Here is a 26,662-nt window from a genome sequence, read left to right as displayed (position 1 = left end):
GGGGTTTGAAGGGTTGAAATATATTAAATGTTCTATTCTGCGACAGGTCGAGAGAAGAAGGTATGTTAATGTGACATAGTAAGACAGGCGTATAATCCGAACGTTACAGGAAGTCTGTTTTGCTAAATGGTGAATTAAGCACTGGATCTATGTGCATGTCAGAGCTATGGAACCCATTTCTTTTCTCCGATTTTGATGTTGAAATGTGAAAGCAGATGATTTTAATGTCTTATGATTTCCGTGTTGATACAAAGATTGGAAATCAGTTGTCAGGTTTAACCTTACATTGTTCATTCTTTTCAATAAAACGTTACATAATTTAAAATGACATTTTCACATCAATCCAATTCCTTGTAGTCGCGTTTCAGTATTTTAGAAGTCTGAACGTCATAACAAGTGTACAGACGGATGCAGTAAATGCTGTGTTAACTCAACAATAACATTAATACATAACCTGTATGTACAGAACATTAAAACTGTACTGGGCCTTAAGCTGAGGAATAAGTTAATGTATCATGTGACAATACCAGCTTCATAACTATCAAGTCCCTAATATTTCCATTTGTTGGGAGGACTTTAAATGATGATGTCCATGCATTGCTCTACATGAGAGTCCAGTCACGTGGGGAGCATAGGGAGGAAATGAGTGGATGGATGTCTTCGTCTAGCTTTGTGTCCTCTCCGCGGTTTTCCTCTTCCGTTGAGCGAGACGAACATCTGCCTGCCCTTGTGTTTCCAGCGCAGGGAGGCGTAAGTGTTGTAGCCGTTCTCCTCGATCCGTTCCTTAAACTTGCAGCTGGGGTTGTATCTAACCTGCGGCGAGTCAAATGAAGAGTGAAGGTGAGAAATACAAATTCTGTTGAACAAAACAATATTAAAGCCTTCGAAGTCATTCCATGTTGCAGAGGTCTTAACGCATTTTGCTCTCCGTTTAATCTCATTTTTTTAGTTCAGGAGATACTAAAGTGATCTCATCTGTGAAGATTCAATCTTTGAAACTTCAAAATGGGAAAGATGGTCCGGACTGAGTCAGCTTTCTTGGATGAGCGTGCAGTCTGATAAGATCGCTTGGAATGAGTAAATGTGACTAATATTCATTTCTGCGTAATTCTGCGAGGGTTTGAAGCGAAGGGTGCTTTGGCCTTGAGCTATTCCCGAGGTCTGTCATGTTTACTCTGGGGATCGGAGGAAAGATATGGCCATCTGCAAGTCATTTTATCATGTCCGGGTGACAGATTGCCAGATTGAGATTTCTCCGAGAGCAGTTAAAGCACTCAGACACCATGCAAATAGGCGTCAAACAACAAGCCACAAACAACTGTCTGATGGCACGCACTAACTTCATGAGAACAGTAAACCGCAGCGGACACGCGTTGAGTTAAATGATTACATAAAACTGCCAAATCTTATTTAATAATGATGATTCCTCACTTATTGTTAGAATAGAAGTCTTTGCAATTGTAAAGATTTATCTCATAATTATATCTTTTATTTCGTTCCCTCCGGGCTTGTTCTGGGATGTACCTACCGATCCGAAGAGCGTGCCTTTTTTGGACATGGCGAGGTACAGACCGGTGCTGACAGATTTGATGGCGACAACTCCCACACTGACGGATCGGATTTCCATCAGACCTGAGGAGCGGAAAACAAGGAACATAAGTCTAGTTTAGGAAGGTGGGTGTTCTCTATCAAAAGCCGTCCTATCATTAATGATTGGATTTTATTTTCCCGGGACAAGAGAAAAAAACATGATGCTACATACAACAGGCCATTTTGAATTATGTTTTTTGTGAGATCATCAAGCACAACCTAGTTTTAGACATTGGGTTTCCTTGGAGCCAAGTTGTTTGCCATTTCGAGATATAATGTAGTAAAGCAGGGCTGTCAAACGATCAATCGCAATAAATAAAAGTTTGTGTTTACATAATATGTGTGCTGTGCATATTAATTTTGTATTTGTCACCATACACATACATGCATATATTCAATAAAAACAACAATTATATTAATCAATAAACATTTATATATCATTTCAATTATTGGTGAATATAAATAAATACATTTAAATATTTAATTTATATTTATGTATATGTTTGTGGTTATAAATGAAAAAATATGATTATTTTAACACAAACTTTTATTAAGGATGTGATTAATCGGGACTAATCGTTTGACAGCTCTAAAGGCAATAGAAATATGAAAAGAAATGTAGAAATCTTCAAAACAAGAAAACATTTCTGCAGGAGAAGCAACACTAAGATATTCAGACTTGTTTTCGGAGAATAAATCTTGGAAAAATGCACTGGAGGAGTTTCACTTGATTTCACTTTTAAAAAAAAGAGGAAAATGTGCTAGTGAAAGTAAGCCAAAATACACTTTTATTTAAGATACATCCTTTAAAAACAAGTCTGGTATTTTACGGGAAAACTTACAGAGTTTTTAATACGCACTTAAAACTCTTAAGTAATTCATTGTTGCAGTGCAAATCCAATAAGGAATGACGCTGACGTTCAACATTATCTGTCAAGAGCATCTGTGACTTTTAAGCTTCTAAAACCTTAGAAAATAGACAGCTAGGTGCCTCTCTATAATACTGCACAGGGAAACGGTGCAGACAAATCAGCTGTTGGCTTTGGAGGACGACTGTAAACACAGTAACACATCGAGGTGCTGAATGAGATGTTGACCAAGCGCCAGTTGGGAAATGAAGACAGAAAACACAGGAACCGCAGGATGTGGGTTCAGCTGAACACATGCATTGCAGGTGTCAGGCGAAAGAACTTAGGTCTGGATTTTCGGTTCTCTCTTCAGCCGTGACTGTAATAACCCTCAGTTAGGTATGAGCAGGTGGAGCTGTTTCTATCATTTCAAACAGGGGTGGTTTCCCGGACAGGGCTTAAACCAAGTCCCAGACTAACTTACATGTTGGAGACGTCTTGATCAAAAATAACTTTCACTGACAAAGACATCTCATGTCATAAATGATAAAATATGCCCTGGTTTTAGCTCATCCCTGTCTGTGAAACCACCCCATTGACTGTTTTTGCAGCCTTGTGGATACTTGCTGAACAAAATCTGTAAAAAAAACACACTATAAGATTGTTTTAAAGCCCAATATCTGGTAAGACATCCGACCTGTCTCCCGAATGCCTGGAGCTCACATTGAGTTTATGAGGAACGGTCCAGTCAAATGAACATTTCCAGTATCTAATTTTAATTTTTAATAGGTTCTGAAGCCTGCCAGGTTTCCATATTGAAAAAGAAAGATGCTTTTCTTCTATTTAGGCAGTTTTTAATGTTTTTTTTAGAAAGTCCATGTTCTCTTAATCTTTTGAGTTCTTGTATTATGTGAACTTGTATTCTAGGATATTAAGTTGTATTATAGGATATTAAGTGAACTCACAGTCTCAGGAGTGCACAAGGTATTCAATATTTTGAGGAAATGTCCGGTTGAGCACAATAAAAATGTGGTTGTAGTAAAGTCCAACAATTTGCACAAATCACAATTTAAGAAGCACTCAATACTATTACATATTTAAAATGATTGTTACATCTTTGCTTGTTTGAGTTTCACTCATTAATATTTACAATGGACTTGCAATGGATAAGCAAAATCCAAGTTTCCACAGACGTCGGCAAGTGAAGTCTAGCCATTCTCTCCATCTCAAATGTAACTTCTAAAAGCACTTCACATGGTCTTTACTCTTTCAGTTTTGGCGCTAATCTCCCAGCCTTTACTTCTTGGAAGTCAGCCCACCTTCAGATCATTTGGCCTTTTTAACATTGAAAGCAAATCTTAAAAAAGCATAAGCTCTTAAAATGATTCCTTTGTTGGAATCATCGTTAGGTGAGAAGGAGGAGAGGCCGGGATGTCAATTCTGGAAATAAGGAGAACCAGGGTGGATGTCAGGAGGTTCCTAAAATCATGTTTCCTTCAACTGCCCCTTTGCTCCCAATAGGCTTTTGTTACCTACCTGAGATTTGGAAGCTGACAAGCTCTTAAATAATGACCCAGCTTTTGTCGCAGCGAGGAGAGATCCGCCCACATCAATTAAAAGTGAGGGAGGGGGAGACGGACTGAAAGATGGAGCTAAGTTTCTGTGCTTTTTAAAGAGGGTCTTTAAATTCCCAGGTCGCCCCCTCTAGTAGCCCTCTCTGGCCTGACGCCCTTTCAGGAGAAGGCCTGGGAATCTCTTGTCCCTGGCCGGGTGCTTATAGTTGATTGACGTACCTTTTCAAATTTAGCTTTTTTCTTTAAACGTAGAGGGTTTTGATGTTGTTTTTTTTCCGTATTCTTTCTTTTCTTTTTCTGCAACCTTTTCAAATGGCAACCTTTTCACGGAGGGTCCTTATTGCTGTGCCTAATAGCCGTGACCAGCACCTTTGATCAGATTGGACCCCTCCTAGACGCTTTTGAGGGCACTGAACTCCAGGCCTATGTGTGTGGTGAGCATTCAAATAAGCCCAACCCTGTAACCCCCATTTTATACAGCTTGAGTTTCAAGTGGTATAAGCCCTCTGCCTACTTTTTGACCACATTATCCTAAAAATCCCATTCGCCTTACGCTGTACATTGGGAATGCAGTGTTCGATCACCTTCTGTACATTTGAGGTACACACTCTACCTCACATTAAGGACACTGTCCTACCGAAACCTTGGATGTCTGAATTCGTTTGCTGAACTTTGTACATGATTAAATACTGTGTTGTTGAAGTTAACAAGCACTTTTTAATACTTATATTGGTTAGATGTTTTCAAAACCTAGTGACAAATATAAAGGGTGACTAATAAAAATCATGAAATGTGGAGATGTGGTTTCAGAAGCCCAGCAGCGAAATATTACAGTAAAAATGTATTGCAACTTCAAAATTACAGTAACACATTTTGTTGTGGGCATAGCAAGTTCACTTAAACTATGAAAAACAAAACCTCCTTTCGGTATCTTCCATATTCTTACTATAAGTACAACTGGGGTTATTTCATTTTGAATTCGTCTGTATGTTAACTTCATAATGATTTTTATCCATAAATTGATGTTTCTTTTGAATTTTTACTTCCCAAATTGAACCTAATGCCATTGAACGTTTTATGACAAGGCTCACGGTCAAGTCCATGTGTGGTCAAACACCCTCACCTGTGTGCAGGCTTATGAAATTTACGAGCTTATTAACAGCCGAACGATCCAGGGAGCATTCCAAAGAGCAGAGCCCGCGGCCAACTGTGGAGCTCTGGTCTGAATTTCTGGTTATGCATCATAACCGAGGTCTCCAAAGGTGGGGATGGTTTATTCATTAAAGCCATAAGGCTATGACACATGTCATCTGTACCCGCACTGGAAAACACTGTTTGCATCCTTATGCAGCACACACATAAGGTGGGATTGTGAAAATGACCACGTAACCTTAGCGATACTCTCCTTTCATACTTATGTCACCTGATCGTGCGCCAGCATTTGATGCAGCTTTCCGGCTTGGCTTCGGGTTTTGTTATTCGAATGATGTAAGTCATTCATCCAGTTTGAATGATTCTCATGTCATTGATCCCACGAGACCCTACACGCCAATTAACGTGACTTACGGTTGTTATTGATGTAATGAATGTGAACAGCTAAGATGTTTATAATACCGCGTATTATTAACATCTATAAAGACATGCATGGAAAACAAAATGGCTGCTCACTATGCAAAGTTGGCTAAGCCCCCTTATGTATTTCAGAACCTGCATATGACTTTTTCTACTGTGGAAAACAAAAGAAGATATTTTGAGAAATGTCTCCGCTGTATTGTGTTCAAACAATGGAAGTCAATGGGGGTCAATGTTATTTGCTTACCAACGGTCTTCAAAATATCTTCTTTTGTGTTCTGCTGAAGAAAGAAAGTCACACAGGTTTGGAATGACATGAGGGTGAATAAATCATGAAATGACAATTCTGTTATTCTATTCTAAGCTACACTCCTTGTTAGAAAAAGATTTTAAAAAAGCTATTGTCATATTACAAAACAATTTGGTAGATTTGCTAGTTGTTGACAGTATGTTATTGTATAATGCAATACATTCACTATAGTTTTTGATGTTTTTTTGCATTTCAGTAAAGTTGTAAAGAAAGGACGTCGCTCTGGCAGTACTCTGCCTGGCCTGATTTCTCATTTCGTTCCCACATTCTTGCCATCTCCAGGGGCCGGGGTGGTTGTGTACAACTACGCTGCTCTTTGATAACATCAGTCTTTCTCATCCTATTAGTCTGCTATCCATTGCACTAGAGGGCTGCGTGTGAGGTAAACATGCTCTTTTTCACGATTAAATTGGTCGTTAAATAGATTTTTCGGCAATAGTAAGCCTCAGCAAGATGCCTTGTGGCTTTGATGCAATTACTGAAATACACAAGACCCAACCTTTTTAAGGGATTCCTCAAGATTGTGAAATCCGATGTAATTATTTATCATCACACATATACTTTGTTGATGTGCTGCAGCATAATATGAACAATATTATTTCCGATAACATAAACACAGTTTAGGACTGAACAGTTCACATAAACGTGATAAAATCTGCACCACATTTTAATAAAAGTGGATTCTTTTTACTTTCATATGACATGTGTTGAAGTTAAATAACTTGCCCAAGCATTTACTGTCCAGTCTCATTGTCTCAATGTCTATTGGCTTTAATCTGAAACATCTGTTTTAGACTTGGTCTTTACCTCTCACCCTGTATTACATAGAGCTCAAGTTTTAAGCCATATGTCATATTCGTTCAAGCTAAACTAAGTGAAAGAAAAAAACCATATTCCATGTAACAAAGGGTCATGGTGGGAAAACTACAGTTTAACAGTAACTACAGTACAGATATTGGTATTTTCTTCGTAGACTGGGCTATTTTCAATCCAGTGCAAAAGGGATGAATCTAGCCGTTGGGTTGTAAATTAACCTATGCTGGGTTGTTTCAACCCAAAATTCTGGGTTAACTTAACCCAACGTTTGAGTTTGTCCTTTGTTGACCCAACACTGGGTTGAAAATAACCCAACATTTTTATTCTTCATATTAAACAACAAAACTGATGAGTTTCAATACAAACAGGTTTTTAATTCACACAATTTTTCATCTAATAATCTTTTGAAATTTGCTTGTGATTTGTCAAAGCCGACAAAGTCCAAAAGCTACTACAGTGGCGAGCCTGTAAATGTGAACCTCGAGCATTAAGACCCATCTGTTCAGTTGAGAGTGCATTATCACACTCATTCGCCAGGACAGCACACTTGGGTGACGTTCCATTTTGCACAATTCAGAGCTGTTAAAGTTTCAGGGGCCTGCCCGTGGCCTCATTCTGCCTTTATGGCTCGCTGAATGCAAGCTCTGGGGATTAGCCGGGTCCTTCAGAGGCCATAAGAGCCAGTGACAGGTATCCCGTTACCCCCCGCACACAGAGAGACGGTCCAGGTGAGAGGCACAGAGGCCATGGAGGAGAGCACAGGTCATATGGGGACAAAGAGAGTCATGTCTCTGTCTGCTTGTCTGCCTTGTCTAAATTTACAGGCTTCGTTCTCATATAAAGGTTTCGTGGTGGGCAATGTGTGTTGATGGTGCATAGGTTTGTGACTCATACGTATGAATCTTTTCTAAACTAAAATGATGTAGACTAAACTGATAACATACTGTAGGATGCACTCTGCTATCTATCAAATATGGATTTACCGTTGAATTATTCACATTACAAATTCTCCAAATCTTAGGTTTTTGATTTAAAGCAATACTGGGTATAGATTAGACTAGTTTAGCTATTTTTATCTATTTTATTATGTTATTATATATATTGTATAACTGTAGTTTTAAATTCCTCTAGATTCTATAGAAAGAGAGTTTAGAGATAAGAGTCCCACCCCTGCCCAGTAGTCAAGGAAAGACAGATTCTCACAAGACAGAGGAAGTCTTTAATTAGTCCATTACTGTCCCAGATAAATAGGCCACTTCCAGAGTCAATGGACCCAGGGTCAGAGGCCACATGACATCATCAAGCCCTAAAACAAGATTCCAGAATGTCCAGTTCACCCACTGTATAGTTCAAAGAATAGTAAAGTGAGACACTTTGGACATGTTTACTTCATAAGCTTATCACAAGTCACTTTTAGTCTTCAAATGCTTTGGCTATGTATCCAATTAAGTACTAGCTAGCTTTCTGCTCACTGAATACTACCTAGCATTTTTTTTAAACACCTAAACATAAACACCTCAGGTTTGTTCTGTTAAATTGAGTGTAGTTATCAGCTTAAAATCAATTGTTATTTCAGATTTACTCAAACGCTTTATTCAATATGTTTGGACGTGCATGTTAAAAAATTTATTTGAAACCTTGCTAATATTATTTCCATCACACTGAAACTAAAAGGTTGATGTCGAGTGCATTGCATTAGCTTCTATTCTTTTAAATCAGTCAAGAGAGATTTGAACTTGTAGCATATCGCATGTTCCTTGGAGCCATCAGCTCATTTTAAGGTTGAATGCTAAGCTTCCTCAATCTAAAAGCCTAGAATCCCCTTTGCTCCGCCGCGAGGACCGCCGAGGTGCTAGAGGTTAACAAGGACACGATCTGGTGTCTGTCCTCGTGAGGTACTTAAATGAGAGAGGTGGCACGGATATAAAGCAGACCCCCATAAATGGGGTTTTCTTTAATCATGAAGAAGGGTGTGCAGCAGTGCCTCCAAATCACGCATCACTTCCTTTGCCAGTAAGCTGCTAGCTGTTAATGGCCTGAACAGATAGTTAAAAGCTGATTCAAGGGCTACTTTGTGACTCGAGGCTTCTGTTGTGTTCCACACCCAGGACTATCAAAAGCCTGGGGATTAAGACTGAGGTCATTGTTGCGAGGAGGTTAATTGCACCGAGTTGTATGTGAAGAGATCCGTTTGCCTGCCAAGATGTAGAAAGAGTTGTTCTGACTAAAACAAGCTAGGGGACAAGAGTGTCATCCTATGTGTGGTACTTCTACCTCATCTCTAAACCACATTATCCAGATTCTATCCGGAGAGTCTGGGGGTCTTAATTCCCTGTCACACACAACAACGGCAATTACCTTAATCTAGCGCATAAATCAATTACGTCACCAGTTCTTCTCTCCTTATCTAAACCACCTAAAAATAGCATCTGAGCTGCAAAGGTTGTGTTGCAGTGGCAACAGAGGAGACGGGATTTAAAACAGGGGTGACCGAGCATAAACGAGGAGTTCCACTTGGTCAATCCAAAGCGACGTTTTCTATGGCTGGAGCTGGCTGTGCATTTCAAAGCACTGAAATGAGACGGAGCGAACAGGAAGCTGACAGGTGGCACAATGGGGCCATCAGGTTTTCGTCATATCTGTCAAATCACTCAGCTAGAGAGGCCTTGACCTTAACATTATCCTCCACAGGGGATTTCTGGCCCTTGTCCACTCAAGCCGGCTCACCTGAAACTTTGCAACCGAAATGAGCAGAGCGAAGAGTTAAAGCCGGGGTCCAAAATAAACATGCGCCAAATGAGAGTAAAAGTTGGCTTGGGCTAGTTAATAAAAAATCGTCCGGTTTCTTTATAAAGGATGTAATTGAATGGTTTTATATACATTTATAATGATACATTTTTTGGCAGGTGTATCAAAAAAGTTAACTTCAAGAGGTTTAGCATCAGCCAATGAACTCTACGTTTTACCAGTAGACAGCTGAGGTGTGCTTTTCTTTCAATGTCAAAGTTCAGACTGTCCAACTGCTTATAAATGTACCTTATAATGTATTTGACAAACAATCCCTATAATCAAAAAGCTTGTCAGTACAGTAACAACAATCAATAAATGTCCTTGTAAGCAAACACATCCAGTTTGCACCATTTATGGGTCGGTTCCTACATGATGACGATGACAATGTCCTTGCATGTCACGTCGGGACAGCATATTTCATCGGATCATAATTACTTTATTTCTTTAGGTGAGATAAAGCTGTTGAAATATTGAGTTCACTTGGCTAACCGTCAGAGAGACCCACCTGTTTTTGTTGTCACGACTGACTGATGATTTGTTAAGAGACCAAAAAGGAAATTCAGTCATCATTTACTCACCCTCAAGTTCTGTATGAACCACTTTCTTCTGCTGAAAACAAAGGAAGATATTTGGAAGAATGTTAGCAATTTTCAGTTCTGGGACATCATTGACTACCAAAGTAGAAAAAACTAAAATGGCAGTAAAAGATGCTTCAAACCTATTTGCTTTCCTACATTCCTCAACATATCTTATTATTTGCTCGACAGAACAATAAATATTTTTGTGCAATGATAATGAAAATTGCTAACAATTTTTTTTTGTTGTGGTCAACAGAAGAAATACTCTATTTGTATAACTGTTTCATACAAGTTGTTTTCTAACTATAATTACGTCTGCCAGACACTGTGAAACACACTTCCAAAAGACGTGTTAAAAATGTTCATGCCAAATTAATAGTCATTGCCCTACAACAGACTATAAAACGAATGCGTCTTAATCACATCTAACATAGTTTTTGTATTTGAAGTGATCAAAGTTCTATAACAGCATGTGTTGCCTGAAAGTGAGAGTTAACTCAAAAATAAAAATCCTTTTATCATTTACTCACCCTCATGTCAACTCAAAAGAAGATATTTTGAAGAACGTTGGTACAGAAAAGAAACACAGGTTTGAACAAAATAAGTAAATTATGACAGACTTTAAATTTTTGCCTGAACTATCCCTTTAAGGATCCAAATCTCAGGCCGATAAAGGTACAACAGGGTGGAACTGACTTCAGTGACAGAGTAAGACTTTTATTGCTCTTTTTACAATTCAGTCAGCTGTGTCACAGTGAAATCCCAATAGAAATGTATCACACTGGGTGTGTCACATTCTTATCGTGCAATATTTTAAGGAGCTGTAGATTCAAGGCCGGATTAGAGATTTAACATCATGGGCTCACTTTTATTGACTGATGTATCCTTTTAAATGATGAATACCGTGAATGAAAGTATAAAAGGCACTAATAAATACAATAACCTTTGCAAAGAAATCCAAAGGGAGTCTCATTCCAGACTATGAAAAATGAGTGTAATAAGCCTGTTTCTACTTTTGGTACTTATCCCAAAATGTCAGCCACATTATAATAGACAGCCGATTAGTGTGTTAATCCCCAAATGTCATTAATGTATACGAGGAATCCCCTAACAGTCGCTCAGAGGCCAATATTATTCGAGTCTACAAGATACACTGTCCGTGTCAAGCCAAGCTTGAGGGTGAACAGCTGTAATCAAAAGGTCAATTCAGAGCAGCTAAAATCCCGTGAGAGTGCTTCAAGTCGCCACTGCCCAGTTCCTGAACCTGGTCACAATGAGACCGAGTCTGTCTGTCTGTTTAATTTCGCCCTTCGAGCTGAGAGAGGTGGACCATGTTGCCTTTGGCAGATGTAAGTCAGCATATGGAGCTCCATGAGCGAGCCAAGCTTTGGGTTCCCAACTGATCTAATTAATACTTGTTTTACGTCCCTCGCAAAAGGTTAGAATAATAATAATTATAACTAATGACTTCTCATTCAGGCCTCAGTGTCAATTTTCTTAAAACATTACGTAAGTAGAGCGATACCTGCTAAACTGTGAGTCTGTCCATGGATAAATGCACTAGTGGGCAAAAAGAGTACTCAATCTATACGTTTACATGTAAATATCGCTACTCTCCTTCTCGAATCTTGTATATTTTGTTTATTTTATTTGCCAAATCGTTATTTATAAGTCACTCTTTATGTTTGTCACCGTGTCAAGACGATTCTCAAACTTTTTTATTGTAAGGCCCCCCTCCTTGAACTTAGAATCTTACACTGAGAATCTTTCTGAAACTAAAACATTTTCAGTTAGACAATGCTGGAACATCAATACATTTCGTTGGTGGTTTTATTTTTCTGCTGTTTATTTCATATACTCTTATATGATTCATTATAATTCATTAAATGCAACAAAAAATGTGGCCCCCCTGGATCTATCTTGGGGCCCTCAAGTTTGAGAAACATGTGAATTTGGACATCCGATGTTTTGGAAGGCCAGAGACGATATACAAAAAGAGTCGATACTGCTTTATGTAGTCAGTAGTTGTGGTTGTTTTTGTCACCATCTCATCTAAATTGACATTTGAAGTTTAATGACTTGAGTATGACAAAAGTAAGAGCGGGTTAGTTTATTTACCCCAGTAGTGAACCCCAAACTACGAATAAGGATGAAATAACATGAGCTGCGAGGTAACCGTCAATGACATTTCAACTCGTTGAAAGAGAAGAGGTACCAAAGTTAAGGCAATTTGCGGGTTTCTCTCTTAGGATGTTTGTCAATTTGTGTCTTTTTTACTTTCCCAGAGACCGAACACCTGGGAAGAGGACTTCCAGCATTTTCTTTATATACTCTGTACCACTGTCCATCGGAAGGATTAAAAAGGATGGATTTGTCAGGTTTTCTTTTTTCCTGGCACCAAAACCTCCAAGAGGCCCCCACAGGCTAAATGTAAGCAACATTCCTAGACTTTCCAGAAGCGTCTGGAATCACCTAGCACCCATGTGCCCTTACCGCTCCAACTGTCACACAGACCAGGATCACTTAGACACTTATGAAAGTAGAGTATAACCTCTCTCTTTCAGTTAACCTTAGCATGTTTGTTTAAGGTAGACAAGAATTTGACAATACCATCCAACTTTGAAACTTGTGGATGACAGTCAAGACAATCCTTTAATCCCTTTTCTAAATTCAGCATTCTGAAATTTTGATACATGTGTTTAATAAGTGAGTTGTAGCAAAAATAGTTATTTAAAACATATTTAATTCTATGAAACTGGCATGTAACAACTAAAAGAGCTGAGCTGATATGGGGCTTCAGTGATGAATATGACATTATGTGAATTCATGTTCAACTCCCATGATTCTACGTGGGTTTACACGCCAACTTTCAGTCGCACACAATCTCTCCTCTGTGGCCACTACAGGCGTTCATGGACTGACAGTCTCGCTTTTTGAAATATGTTTTAAATAATTCCACGATATATTCAGAACGGGTGGATGATTTTCTTCCCGTGACTCGGGTCCAAGCTCAACACACCTATGAAATCACGGCAAAGGTAAAATGGTAACATCTGAAGTGAGATGCACAAATGCGAGGGGAAACTTGGTAAACATGACACAACTCTTGTAAATACAGGCGAGATGGAAGAAGGAGAGCGAAAGAAAATGGGAGATGGAGGAAAAGGCCTGGCAAACTGCAAAGTGGCTATATTTTAGCAAATGTGACTTTTCTGATTATCCCTGTCGCATGACTCTATTTCCTTAAGCGCCATGTTGTTGCCTGGACTCAAGTCAAGCATTTGATGTCCTCAACCGCATACGCCCAAGACTTCAACGGCATTCTGTTCAAAGCCTAATGTTAAGGGAAAAAAGAGCTAAGCTGGTTGTGTCTGCCAGCAAAGTTTTAGAAATACCTACAACATTAAAAGTGAAAAAGTAAACAAACTGGGCTTGGCAAAATCCTACAGTGGGATTCACAGAAAATACTGGGTTAAGATGTATTTGTTTTCTCATTCCCAAACCCACTGCAGATACAGTATCAAGTCGTGGCTGGTGCTGTAGATAGTACTGCAGTCTTAATGTTTTTTTAAAGATGATTTGACAAAAAAGCAGGTATAGCTGTGAATAAGTCCAATTTAAGTCAATTGGCATCAATATAATGAAAATCCTGAAGTGCCAGCTCATGGAGAAAAAATAATTAGAGCCAGACTAAGGTTTTCAAAGCTAGTTTGTTTTTAGTTAAGCTTCAAAACCGTTCGCACAATTTTGCGAGCCATTTCCTCCAGGGTTCTTAATTTTGTCCTGACTCAATCAGGGCTATCTGAAATAAGCATCGGAACAAATAGAACTTGGGACAAAAGCAGCATGTCTTATATTGTTATGACAGAATCCTCAGAAGAAAATGAAAGAATTCCATTCCAATTCTCCCAGAAAAGCACGGCAAGGCAAAAGAAATGACACTCACGCGTCAACTGACGAGCAAAGGAAGGAAGGATGGATGTTACATAAACGGTGGAAATAACGCTGGATTTGTTGATCGTTTGAAACTGAAAGATGGCGCGGTCTCAGTACTAAAAGATGCCGGACATGAAACGCACGAGGTAAGTCAAACTAAGTCATATGTTTGTTCTTTGGTTGGCAATTGGCGTGTACATGCGGGATTAACGCAATGATGTGTTGTGTGCGCGTGCTGTAGTTCCGGCCCACTGCCTGCCTCCAGCAGATCACGTTCTTCCGGAAATAAACGTACAACTGTATCTCTCATTTATAAATTTGATCAAACTAAATACTCTTCGAAGATACGATGTATTTAATATTACTGTATAGGTAGTCAAGATTAATATGAGATTGGCAGAAACTGAGTGTGTTGCCCGATCATTAATGATATTTTATTTTCCTATTTCTCTAAATAAATATTAAAACAGGATCAATTTTCTTTATAAGCAACAGTGCATATGCTCTTTTTAAAAAAAACATACATGAACAGATTTTTCCACAATGTTTGAGCAGAAATCTAATTAAAAGGATAAAATGTTATTATGTTTAAAATACATGTTGTAAAAAATATCTCATACATTAATGTTTCGTAAGTAAATGTATCTTGTTTGATGTAATTGTATATATTTTTATATCTAAAACACACTGGTACACTTTTTGTGTCCAGTCCAACTTCCACCCCCTTTTGATTTTCACCCCATGCATTCATTCTTCTCTTTAGTGCTTCACATGGAAGCCCTTTTCTCCCCTCAGCTGTTCCAGTCTGCATTTTGCTGGGTTTTGATACAATATTTTCCTACCTCAATTAGCCAAGGGCCCGTTGACTAATTCCAACTGTTTTTGCACCTGAGAGTTTGGGAGCGAGAGTTGGAAAAAGTGAGAGGGAGTGGGGCTGTTTGGGCAACGCGGCAGTGTTGACGGACGCAGAGGGCTAAGCAGAGGGCAAAGTGGACAGCGGCAAAGTAATACTAACATGATCAATGCATGCTTTTGAATTGGAGAGCTGGCTTGAGTAATATACAATAAGTGTCCTAAGTTCAAATTTTCTTAGGGCTGTCAAAATACTTTGCATAGATGTAGTTCTGTTATACATTTGGTACCTGTGTTTTGAAGCCCTATTTCTTATTTATACTGAATAGAGAGAAAAATAAGCTAATATATTTCTACTAATGTGAATCCTAATGGCAGTATCGGGATATCATAAATGCAGGATATCTTGCTGTGAGAGGGACCGCTTTGCAAAAAAGGAACTTAATTCAGAGTCAGGAAATGAGAGGATGGTAAGTAAATGTGAAGCAAATTACCAATCAGAAGCATTCTAAGTTGATGTGACACAGACCTGGAAATAATGTCATGCAACGGTTCAATCTGCACAGTGGCAATAATGCACACACACAAGTCATCCCACTGTGATCTCTACAGTATGACCCACATCTGATCAAAATAAATGTAAACGTACCAGAAAAATGCAATGGGAGGTAGTGTCAATGGGATTCTGGGAGCAGTTTTATGTGGAATATAGGATTAACTTGATGACATGCACATCTGGGCGATTTATGACCATAAGCTTTGTATAGACCGACTGCACCTGCTATTTCAAAATGTTCTCCACAAACATATTCTGTTCTGGCACTTTTCAAAGTGGAACTATAATATCAAAATAAAGTGCCTAACGCAAGATGGTTGTCTTAAATACACGGTCCTCTTTTAGGGTAATTTGAGACCATATATACATTGCAAACCTTAAACTGGTATTAAGTCTTACAAATAGCTCACAGTGACATTCTACGATAAAACGTTTAAAGTGGGTTTCACCTTCATCTGAACTTCAACTTCTCTTCTTCGGTGTCATACAACCTACCTAGCACACACTTTTGCACACACTCCAAACAAAAAAGTCTGACACAAGCAGAGATAGTGGAATCCAGAATCATAAAACTTCAATAAAAGGTCAAGTGATAAAAATCATGATGACAAGATCATAAAACAAAGCCTACAACATAAGCCCCATTCCCTTTCTGTAGGTAAACAGAAATGGGCATCTACTCACTGTCAGCGTAATTCTTCCGACGGGTGCCGTCTACCTTGCGCGTTTTGTCGATGCAGAGAAAAAACTTGTTGGCGGAATAGAGGCGTCGCAGGCGGACGTCACCCTCTAGGTGGTTGTAGCTGCGTGCATGCCGTTCCAGAGTCCACGAGCAGTTTGTGCCCTGTGCCAACGCCTGAAGGGGGTCATGCCCCTGCGCAGGTGGGCAACCTCCAAGAGCAGAACAAGCCAGAAACAGCAAGGACAGGCATACCAGGGGAAAAGGATAAGATTGAAGTGACAACCCGGGGAGGGCTGACACAACGGAGGTGAGGTCGTTGTAGAGACCAGAAGTGGTGCGTGTCCATTTGCACATGATGGGTCAGGCTCCCAATGTGCACCTTGCGAAAGTTGTCGGCATTATGCTGGTCTTCGCTGGGCAACCTGCCTCACCAAGACCCTGTAAGCGTGAACATGGGATGAGGGGATAACAGATCCTTGACAGGAGTCATTCAATCAAAGCGTAGACAATGTGACCGGCTTCAGATGATGGCTGAAATTGCTTGAAATCCGCTGCCGGTGTCTCCTTCTGCCAGTCTTCCTTTTCAGGATGATGACTCAAAACTTTGCAATTCCATTCCATACAAACATCTCAATCTTCTCTGAGGGTTCAGACAACATCAAACTTCATTGAGCTGTGGAAGTTTGTGTCCTGTGTGATGGCTGCACCTTGCAGGGCTCTGTCTTCCCAGCCGGGGGCAGAACAAGGTGAAATGTGAGGCTGCCTGACCTGTGCCTGTGAATGAGTTGAGTGAATAAGCGTATTTAAATGAGTGTGTGTGTGTGTGTGTGTGTGAGAGAGAGAGAGAGAGAGAGAGAGAGAGAGAGAGAGCGCATCAAAGACGAAGTAAAAGGAGAGAATAAGATAGAGGTGGCAGTGAGAGCAAGTCTGACGGACTGAACGAGGCAGTAAAGCTGTAAATGGGTGTCTTTCTCTCTCTCACTTTCTGTACCTTGGAGTCTGCCTGCTGTTTGGTGGGGTGGCTCAGCTCTTTCCTGCATTTTATTCAGGGCAGGGCTTGCATCTGGGGGACTGAGAGTAGATGGGTGGGACCTGGATTGTTCATAATCACTTTAAATGTCACTTTTAATATTGGTTTATTGTAGTGTTATTCCCTTTAGGTAAATTATCATCTGTTGGTGTGCCAGTGTCGGGAATGCAGAGTATTGAATAAATATATATGTAGCACAAGCAGAGCCATATCAATTTCATGTCCTGTCTTTATTTTGGCAGGCGAACTTAAATAAATGGTGTTGCCATCCCAGTTCTATTACAGATCTGTCTTTGAAGGAGTTAGCCATTCAGTAAATTACATAAATTTAAAAGCGGAGAACTAAAGTTAGTCTATAGAACCACTTAAAACAATTATAAATGTATGTGGCAAATATAGGTAATGGTTTTATGAGAGTTATAGGCTTTTCCAATGCATAATTTTATCCCACTTCTGACCTGGTGAATATGTCTCTGAAATATCATCCAGGTACGTCTGGAAGTCCAACATAAATTACACTCTAGAAAATGCTGGGTTATTTTCAATACAGCAATGGGTCAAAAAGCTACAAACACTACCGTTTGGTTGGGTTGTAATTTGATGTATGTAATCTAATAACTCCGAAAATGTAATTTAATTTGTTTCGACCCAAAATTCTGGGTTGTTTTCAGCCATCGTTGGGTCAAATATAAAGCATTTTCAGGTTATTAAAAACTTTGGCTGGGTTCATCCCTTTCTGACCCAGCATTGTGCAGCCTGGGGCAGAGCAGGGGGGTGAAAATGATCTTGAGGTGTGCGTTTTACCAGGAAGAGACAAAGTCATTCACACTTTGTAGCTAGTTAACTAAATCTCTGAAGCTTTAGCAGTCATACTTGGCCTATAAAAGCATGTGGAGACAGCAGTCTGTAGCATTTCAGCTTCCCGCAGTCATTCACAACTACTTGGTCATATTGGCCTTTGGGTGTCCTGCCGCTGTACTTCAAAGCTTCAACTCACTAACCTCAACAATTTGGGTCACATACATCATCCATCACTCCCAATTAGACCCAACTGAGGTGGACCCCAACATATGGCATTTGGCCTACCTTTTCGCTACTTTAAAAATGGATTTCTCAGAAAAGGGAACAAAATAGCCTAAATAATTCCAAGGATGTTATTTGCCAGCTGAATTAAAAGTGAACCCGTCCATGCAAGAAAGCAATCTTGTACCCCTCCAGCACACCCAAACCACCCCGGAAATGAAACCTGCTTCCTTGGAAAATGATGGTAATTAGAATCTTTTGGGGCATTGTGAGACGTTTGTGCCCTGGGATCAAGAACAAACCTCTGTCCCCATATGAATGTCAGATGTGGAGCTAACATGTTGGTCCCTAAGTAAAACACATGAACGTAGGGTAATATTATTCAGTCTATGAAATTAATGATACTAATAATACCTTTTTGATTGATTGACATTAGGGATGCATGATAAATTATCATATTGGTATCGGCCAATAAATGGTCATTTTTAATGTTATCGGTTAGGGCTGGGCAAAAAAATAGAAAAAGAGATTCATCGTTTTTAAAATGCGGTCGCACAGGGAGCATATCGTTCATTCATTGCTTGATAAACATGGCGGATGCGGGTGTGTCGAATCGAGAGCTTGTGAATCGAATCGGAACCTCAGCATCGATTCCCAGCCTTATTAACAATATCCACATAATAAAATATAGGCCGATAAATTATGAATCATTTTTCTGTATTTTAAAAAACTTCAGCCGCACGCTGCTCACAGTTTAAATTCAGTACAGTACTGTCTTTCTGTCATGATGATTCGCTTACAGTTATAAGCAAAACATTGTTGATGTAGGTACAGTATGTAGATGACTGTGTAAATTGTTGGAACAAAACCATATTGTTTAAAGCCGATTGCCGTCTTAATTCTTTGTCTTGAGACCTGACTGTTAGACAGAAGTTCCTGGGTTGCTCTGGAAAAACATCTATAATTTGATTATTAAATAAACATTATACTAGAAAAGTTAAATATTTGAAGAATCTTTAACTAGTGTAGACTTGGTGCATGGTTTTCAGGGGGAAAAAAGAGAACTAATGGACCTTGATTTCTGCGGTGAATGTTTTCAAATAAAAGCAGTTGTCCACTTTTTGCCTTTTGTTGTTTCAGAAAATGTCATATTTTAGATACTGTATATCAGCCATTATATCTATTGTTAAATAATTAACGGTTATCGGCCAAAATGTACATATCGGAGCATCCCTAATTGACGTGACTTCACATAAAAGGCAACTTTATCTTTAACTCAACACATCACTGGCCTTCAACGGGCCTTTGCTTAGCTCCCATGATGCCATGTCTGTTGCGGCCTGAGAAAATCTGTGCGCCGTGTAGGATGCTCACTGACAAAAGGAACCTAATCTTTCCCAGCAGGTCTCCCATCAACTCTGAAAGTGTATGAATGAAGATAATATCTCAGTAATGAGGCATCAACATTCTCCGAAAGGGCCTGAAACCCGACCTCCCTCTTTGCACTGATCTCCCCCTAATAGCTCCCATTATTAATTGTTTTCTCTCTCTTGCTAACATACGGACTCTCCTCCAGTACCCCTTCATCACCCCCTCCTACACCCTTCCCTCTTTTGCTCTCAACTACGCATCATGTAGTATCATACCATATAATGGCTTTATTAGAGTTATGATTAAAAGTTATGAGCTCATTAAAGTTATGCTACCATACTCTTAAACGCTCATGACTTCCCGCTAGATTCTTCCGACGCAGGTGGCCAAGATAACCAGAGTGCCACACTGTGCGGTCGCACACATAAACATCCGTTTCTAATTCAGGATCTGTCTGCTGCCGCCACAATTACAGATCAATCTGCAACAAGCCATTTGCATTTCCTCCTTCGTGACCATTGTCCATTGTAGCTAAAATCAGCGATAAGTTAGTATTCTATCTGATTAGCAGATTCGAAGTCTTTATCCTTTGTGGATAGTTGACTGATATTCAAGTGGATAAGACACGCTGTTACTTTTTTACGAAAAAAGTTGTAGGGCATATCATTCAACACTCAAGATAAACTCGAACGCGATAATCGCAGAGATAGAGCTTACAGATGTTGCACATGTTCGGTGCGAAGTCGAGCAAATCTATATCATAGATCTATAACCAGTGCCGCTAGGATGTTAATCTTTCAGACGTTTATGCATAAAGACTGTGAATTATTGCTATTGACAGGTGTGGAGAGATTTTTTCAAAACAGCTCGCACGAGGGTATTCTTAACTTGTGTGGTTGTAAATGACACCAAGCATTGGTATATTTGAAGGACTAAAATAAGAATTAAATCTGAAGTGAGATTCCCCCCCTTTCCAGAATTTTTCATGTTCCAAGAAATTATCATAAAACCACTTACTACCAACACCAAGTCACACAATGCGTTGTCAGATCAGGTGAACATTTAAAAACGGCAGCATTTCCGACCAAAAACTAAGAAATACACCACTCCTTTAGGTGTGCAAAGAGGTCTGGTTATCAGAGTTGCAGAGAATGGCAGCCTTGTTCTGGCTGGAGTCTTGAATTGCTCTCTTCTCTTCTTTTGTTGACAGGTGATCACCCAGTAATGACTGTCACACGAGAGTTTAAAACATCAAATGGGTCTTTTAGAGAAGGAGTCCCTGTAAACCACAGCGGAGGACAGTCTATGATCTACCCCTACCAGCCACACACTCCACTCATTGAGATCACTGGCATCATAGGCACTGAAAGGAAGCGGGGGACAATGCAAAGGTACATCGTTTTTGACCGTATAGCTGATTGTACCGTACTCTTCTTAAGGGTAAAGGGTAATACAAAAAAATTGCTTTCTTAACATATCTATATGGTTGAAAGATATACCGTACATGTGTGTTATGGTGTGAAATAGCAAATATTTTGAAAACAAACTGTTAATAATGTATTATTTTAAATGATTCATATTTATAATCAAACGTAGCATAACATAGATTTATCTTAATTGTTCTTTTCTTTATTTTTGCTCTCACACAAAATGACATATTTATGGTTTATTTGTCAACTACCCATCCAGTAAGTACATAATATAAGTCAACTTGTACTTTATGAACTGGTTGGAAGTTTAAAGTTTTTTACACTGTTAATGTTGAAGAATAAATATAATAAATACATTAATACAAAAATGAAAATATGATTAATACAAATAAATAAACAAGTAAATGAAATCAAATTCATGTTTATATTATTAAGGCCAACATCACAACTAAAATATTCACTTATCAAGTGTTCCAGGACTAGATTTACCTTAGTAAGTTTACCAAAGCCTCCATAATTAAAATACACACTTAAAAAGACGTGTGCACATCCATCAGATCAGTTAAAAAGACATAATGTCTCACACAAGTGTGTAAAGATAAAACCCGTGGCTTTGTCAAAACCACTGACGCTCGCGCATGATGTGACCTTGCTAGGTCGCCCAAGGTGATCTTGGCAAAGACCGCCATCTAGAGTCTCTAACCTAAATGTTAGTTTTATTAAAATAAATACTGCAACAGTTTAGGCTACTACAATCCTCTATTATAAACGCACTTCGTAAATGCATTGTCAAAATAACAAAAAAAAACACGCGCATAACTATATATACAAACATCATTTAACGGACAGCTATTCCTTTTACCTTAACGTAAATAAATACATTCCCTAAAAATGTTTTTTTAATGTTTACTTAAGATTAGAGGTATATCATCATGGGCATGGTGTTTCATGCTATAAGAAATTGGGTCGATTCGCTCGTTGCTCTTTTGAGCAGGTCTACCTCGATGTATCCTCTATCTGCAATCGGGTCTGAACCAACATGGCGGCCTTCTGCACGCGACAATGCGGCGGCTGAATCTATCATGTCAACATGTCACTTTTAACATTGTGTGCCTTTTCAAAGGGCTTAACGCGTAGTTGTGCGGTCGACAGGTGCATGCGACTTCTCGATGCGGATTATTGCCGCATTTGTCTCAAAATACGGTATAATGGAGGTGGGCAACTGCGAGGTAAAAACATCTAACGTTACATGCTGTCATGTGTAGTGCCCTTCAGATCACATTAGTGTTGATTTTTTGTTTCGGTACTACACTACAAATGTGAGTTTGTTTTATTGCATAAGACGTTATGTAGATGCAACATGTTAGTCGGTCGCAAAGATGGATGAACGTAAAATGTTTTTGACTTTTGTTTACAATGTTAAATATCACCTACACGCCTACTTTGTAATGTCTTATTCTGTAGTCTAGCCCCATAAACACTTCGGTTTGTAAACTTTGTATTTGATATTTCTCTTCTTTTCAAGACAATCCACGGGCTCCAGTTTTCCAACGAAACTATTCGGTCGTTGCTAAGAAGGTGGATGGGAAAAAAAGATTCTGGGAACAGACTCAGTTGGTGGATGGTATGTTTATTTTTCGTTATATTGTTTTATCCTTTGTTCATTTCGATTATTTTTAACAAATAATAGACTTTTTTCCGTTGTCAAGTAAAGTGCCTGCAGCCTGGTATAACAAGAGAGGAAATGAATCATATAAGACTTGTATTTAAGTATTTGTTTTCAAAGCTGACATGTCTCTATATATGTCGAATAGTTCTAGAGGCCCGAATCCAACAGCTGCAGTCAGACGTCATTGTCGACGTCAAACATTCAAAGGTTCAACTTGTCAAAGCCCAGCAAAGAGGAAAGGAAACGTCACCAACCAACAGTCAGAAGAACTCGCCAGCTACTAAAAAGGGAGCCTCAGAAAGTGGCGTATCTTTCAAAACTCACGCGAGTCGCTGGATGGAGAAACTCAAGCGTGAAAAGTGGGATCAACCCAAAAAACAGACTTTACAACGGACTCATGATAAGCCACTTGCAGGTAAAAGCAGCAAGGGGAGTTTGATGCTTCCTTCTACATCTACAAAGACCATCACAACAGGTAAGAAAATGACTCAAGTAGATGATTCCAAACCTCCTGCGCCTGCTGCAACATCTTCCAAAGGTAAAGAACGAAGCCTCCAGAAAAAGTCTAAACAGAAGGTCTCCAGAGTCTCAGAAAGTTCTGCCTCCAAGTTATCAGGAATGGAGAAGGCTTTAAACATCTCCAGCAGTGAAGTGGGCAGCGTCCTGGAGATGGAAGAACCAGCAGTGTCTGTCGATAAAGAAATGGCTGAGGAAGAGGAGCTAGACTTAGACAAAGAGCACAAGCAGCAGACACAGAGCGCTCCAGAAAACCTTCTGGAGGACAAGGAGGGCAACCGCTATGGAGATCCCCAGCTCAGAGTGCGCTGTTACTTGGAGGCGTGTGTTTTTACTGACGATGTAGCTCGAGCTCAGCACTTTCTTCTGACTCATCACCGACACCTGTCAAGACGGAAGCACCTGTCGATCAGTGCCTACAATATCATCATGAGAATGTGGGCCAAAAAAGTATGTAGGCATCTGTTGCCATCTACATTCTGACAATTGTTGTAGATGTTCAGGATTTAGAGCAAATACAGTTCAAGTCGGCAGTGGTAAAGCTAATTTGTTTCTTTTTTTTTGCAGGGTTCCATCAACCACATCCGTCGCCTGTTCATTCTTCTTGAAGAAGCAGGTCTGAAACCTAACGTTGCCTCTTACTGTGCGGTGCTGGAGTGCGTGGGCCGCATGGATGAGTCCTCATCATTGATCATTTCCAGGTGACCACTTCAATGGTTTTCAGTCACAACAGATGATGTCATCACTGACGCAAGGGTTTAATTTCGATTTGTATCTTGTTTCCTTTGTTAATATTGAACTGTATGTAACAATAAAATATAGAGGCTAAATCAGGGCAAACTTTAATGTTTTAAGGAGGTCTATGTCTGTGTATGATGACATAAATGTTTGTTTTTGTTTGTAAACCACACTGTAAAAAAGCTCTTGATGGTTTTATCAATGTGGCACAACTGCAGGACGTGTCACTAGATGTCAGTGTTGCAGCACCGGCCAGACTTCAGTCTGCATTGTCTACAATGCCATTGTCACTCTATTTAGATTCCATATAAGCATTCAAATCCAACTGATAAACATGCAGATTGGTGATGGCACTCATTTAAACGCCTTTTTGAGTTCATTCCATGTGATTATCCGCTCATACAGCATTGGGCGCTATGAATATTCTAGGTCCACCTTGACCATTTCCAAAAATAGAAATTTTTATTGTGGTCGTTCAATTACAGAGGATTAACTCAGTCCCTTGACAGACTCTCCCCTGCCTTGCATTCACACAAGCTCCTTGACAGAATCAGGTCAGAATATTATTTTGGCTTTTTATTCTCCTCGATCAAGCTTTGTTCCCGCCACCTTTATTATATTTTCATATTTTATGATATTTTGAAAACATTGGTAAAATTAGTTTTATTACATTGACGAAAGCGCTTGTAGTGCTTTCTTGTACAAGACTCAGTGGAATGATGCTTGGGTGTTCTTGGTGGTTACTACGGCATTACGTCATTCAGTTGCTAAGGAGTATTGGGTGGTTGCTAGGATGCTTTGAGTGATTGATGGTCTGTTGCTAAGATGTTTTGCGTGATTTCTAGGATGCCTTACGTGGTTGATAGGGTGTTGCTAAGATGTTTTGGGTGGTTGTTTATTGGTCAAAATGTTAGAAAATATTTTTACGGTGCTTTCTGATTGTTTTCAAGCGTGACAGCCTCCGTCCCTGTTCACTTTTGTTATACGGAAAAGTTCCATCATTTTTTGTTAGAACTGTTTCTTTAAGGTTGTCCGTCTTGTTGTTTCTAGCCTGTTTTTGTGCTTTCAGTAAGTGCTAAAGGTAACAGCTTTAAAGCCAATATGGCACATGTGGCAGATGGCCGGGTGGTCGATCACTGTAAGCTGATAGCAAACACACTGTACTCTACTGCAATGGAAGTAATCTTTCCACAAACCCAAGAGGAGCCTTTTCTTTTAGCCATCTCATTGTTCTCCAACTCCCCATAGATAATTTTTTTCTTCATAGTCTCATTTTTCTTGTTCGCAGAAATACCTTTTCGAAACTGACTAGTCGTGCAATGCCCACGCAGTAATCGGTCGGTAGGAAGATGGGTTTACCTGACCCCCGATCAGATGGGTGCTTTAGAGGCGAGTTGCTGTCAGTGTGAAAAGTGAAACTGGAAAACTTAGTTGGGGTGGACGGTACATTTATTTAAAATAACAATTTAAAATTGTGGTATTGTACCGTTTTGTCAAACGTGCATTGACTAATAAATATTTTCCTATAGGAATTAGAATCTTGAGACAGTTTAATGGGATTACGGTTATCAGTCAAAGCCTTGTTTTAGTTAAAATAAAGAAATACAAAAAAAGTTGCATGTCTTTGCATTAATCGGCTTTCTCAGTCATTGAACAATGCTTCAGTATTAATATGCTTGTATAGTTGGTCCACCTGTCCCAAGAGAGAATGTTCTTCAGAGTAGTATCGCTTTCACAAGGCCTCACAGCCGACCTCGATAAATTCAGCTTGTTGTGCGTCCACTAGAGGGAACTGATGGCCTGTGTCTGTATGTTCCATCCCAAAGGAGCCTGTTGCTTTGGAAACCATTGAGGCATCACTGCATTTTCAGGCAGGCCTTAGGAATAACCCTGTCTGGCTTGCCTTCGAAATCACTTGAGGTTAATAGAATACAATGGCGCGGTTTAATCCGTGACTTTGTTTAGTTGGCCGAATATGTTTTAATATTCCAATTTTGCATAGCTTTGAAATAATTTCCGGCTTGTTAATCGCATTGTAGTTTCATATATCATATTGCTTTCAGACTAATAATGGCGGCTTGGATTAGTTTTAGCTAGATAAATTGATGCGATAAGAAAGTTATTGTACACATTTAAGCACTAACTGTTTGTGCAGATATTTTGTGTTTTAAATAAGATAAATTTGAAGATATAATGTATCATATGCAACTTTTAACTCAATCAGCTCTCTGAGAACTTTAAATTGATCCTCTTTTATAATACCACCACAGCCAACAGAAGTGCACGTTTGTAGAAGGTTCTAGATGTTTGTAAAATCCTTAAAGGAAGGCCATCATCACCTTTTCTTTATTTGTGCCAACTACACCTCTTTTTCTTTCATCCCGAGTGATAGAATTTATATTCGGTCAACAACTGGAACACAGCTTTACTCCACAAAACTCAGCGGTCCAACTGCGTTGGGCATCTGTCTGACTTTTTCTTGGTTTAAGTAACCACAGATTTGTAATTCTTGGACATATGGCAGTGACCTATCTGACACGACTATTAGAGGGAGAGGAACCTTCTGTGCGAATTTCCCCGTGTCAATGCAAATATTTGACATTCCGCTCCGACACCCTGCCAGTCTCAATGCCACGATCCCAGGTGCTGCAGCCGTGGACGGTTTCTCATTATAAGTTTTTTCCCTGCATTTGGATTATCAGGGACTTGAGTATTTGCCTACTTTGGCAATTCAGCCCACAATGGAAATGAACTTGAGTGGGGTTCAAGCTTTGTGCTGGG

At 39.4% G+C, this 26,662-nt stretch overlaps 2 protein-coding genes across 2 annotated transcripts in view; one reads left to right on the top strand and one right to left on the bottom strand.

Moving 5' to 3' along the window:
• On the bottom strand, nucleotides 1-17,119 carry fgf22 (fibroblast growth factor 22). Its single transcript, XM_079470788.1, has 3 exons — nucleotides 16,107-17,119; nucleotides 1,529-1,632; nucleotides 1-813 (listed from the first exon to the last, which is right to left on the bottom strand). The coding sequence occupies exons 1-3, from the start codon at nucleotides 16,456-16,458 to the stop codon at nucleotides 619-621; spliced, it is 651 nt and encodes a 216-aa protein (XP_079326914.1). The 5' UTR covers nucleotides 16,459-17,119; the 3' UTR covers nucleotides 1-618.
• A 4,842-nt stretch (nucleotides 17,120-21,961) lies between these two features.
• The window catches only part of polrmt (polymerase (RNA) mitochondrial (DNA directed)), a 30,544-nt gene continuing 25,843 nt past the window's right edge, over nucleotides 21,962-26,662 (top strand). The window contains exons 1-4 of the mRNA XM_079471578.1: nucleotides 21,962-22,187; nucleotides 22,484-22,582; nucleotides 22,773-23,593; nucleotides 23,711-23,844. Coding sequence (XP_079327704.1) covers nucleotides 22,049-22,187; nucleotides 22,484-22,582; nucleotides 22,773-23,593; nucleotides 23,711-23,844 — 1,193 coding nt within the window. The 5' untranslated portion in view covers nucleotides 21,962-22,048. The remainder of the gene's footprint in view (nucleotides 22,188-22,483; nucleotides 22,583-22,772; nucleotides 23,594-23,710; nucleotides 23,845-26,662) is intronic.

This window comes from Barbatula barbatula (genome assembly GCF_947034865.1).
Source record: "Barbatula barbatula genome assembly, chromosome: 13".
NCBI lineage: Eukaryota > Metazoa > Chordata > Actinopteri > Cypriniformes > Nemacheilidae > Barbatula > Barbatula barbatula.
The sequence above is the reverse complement of the archived record's forward strand: the minus strand, read 5'-3'. Positions and strand labels throughout refer to the sequence as shown.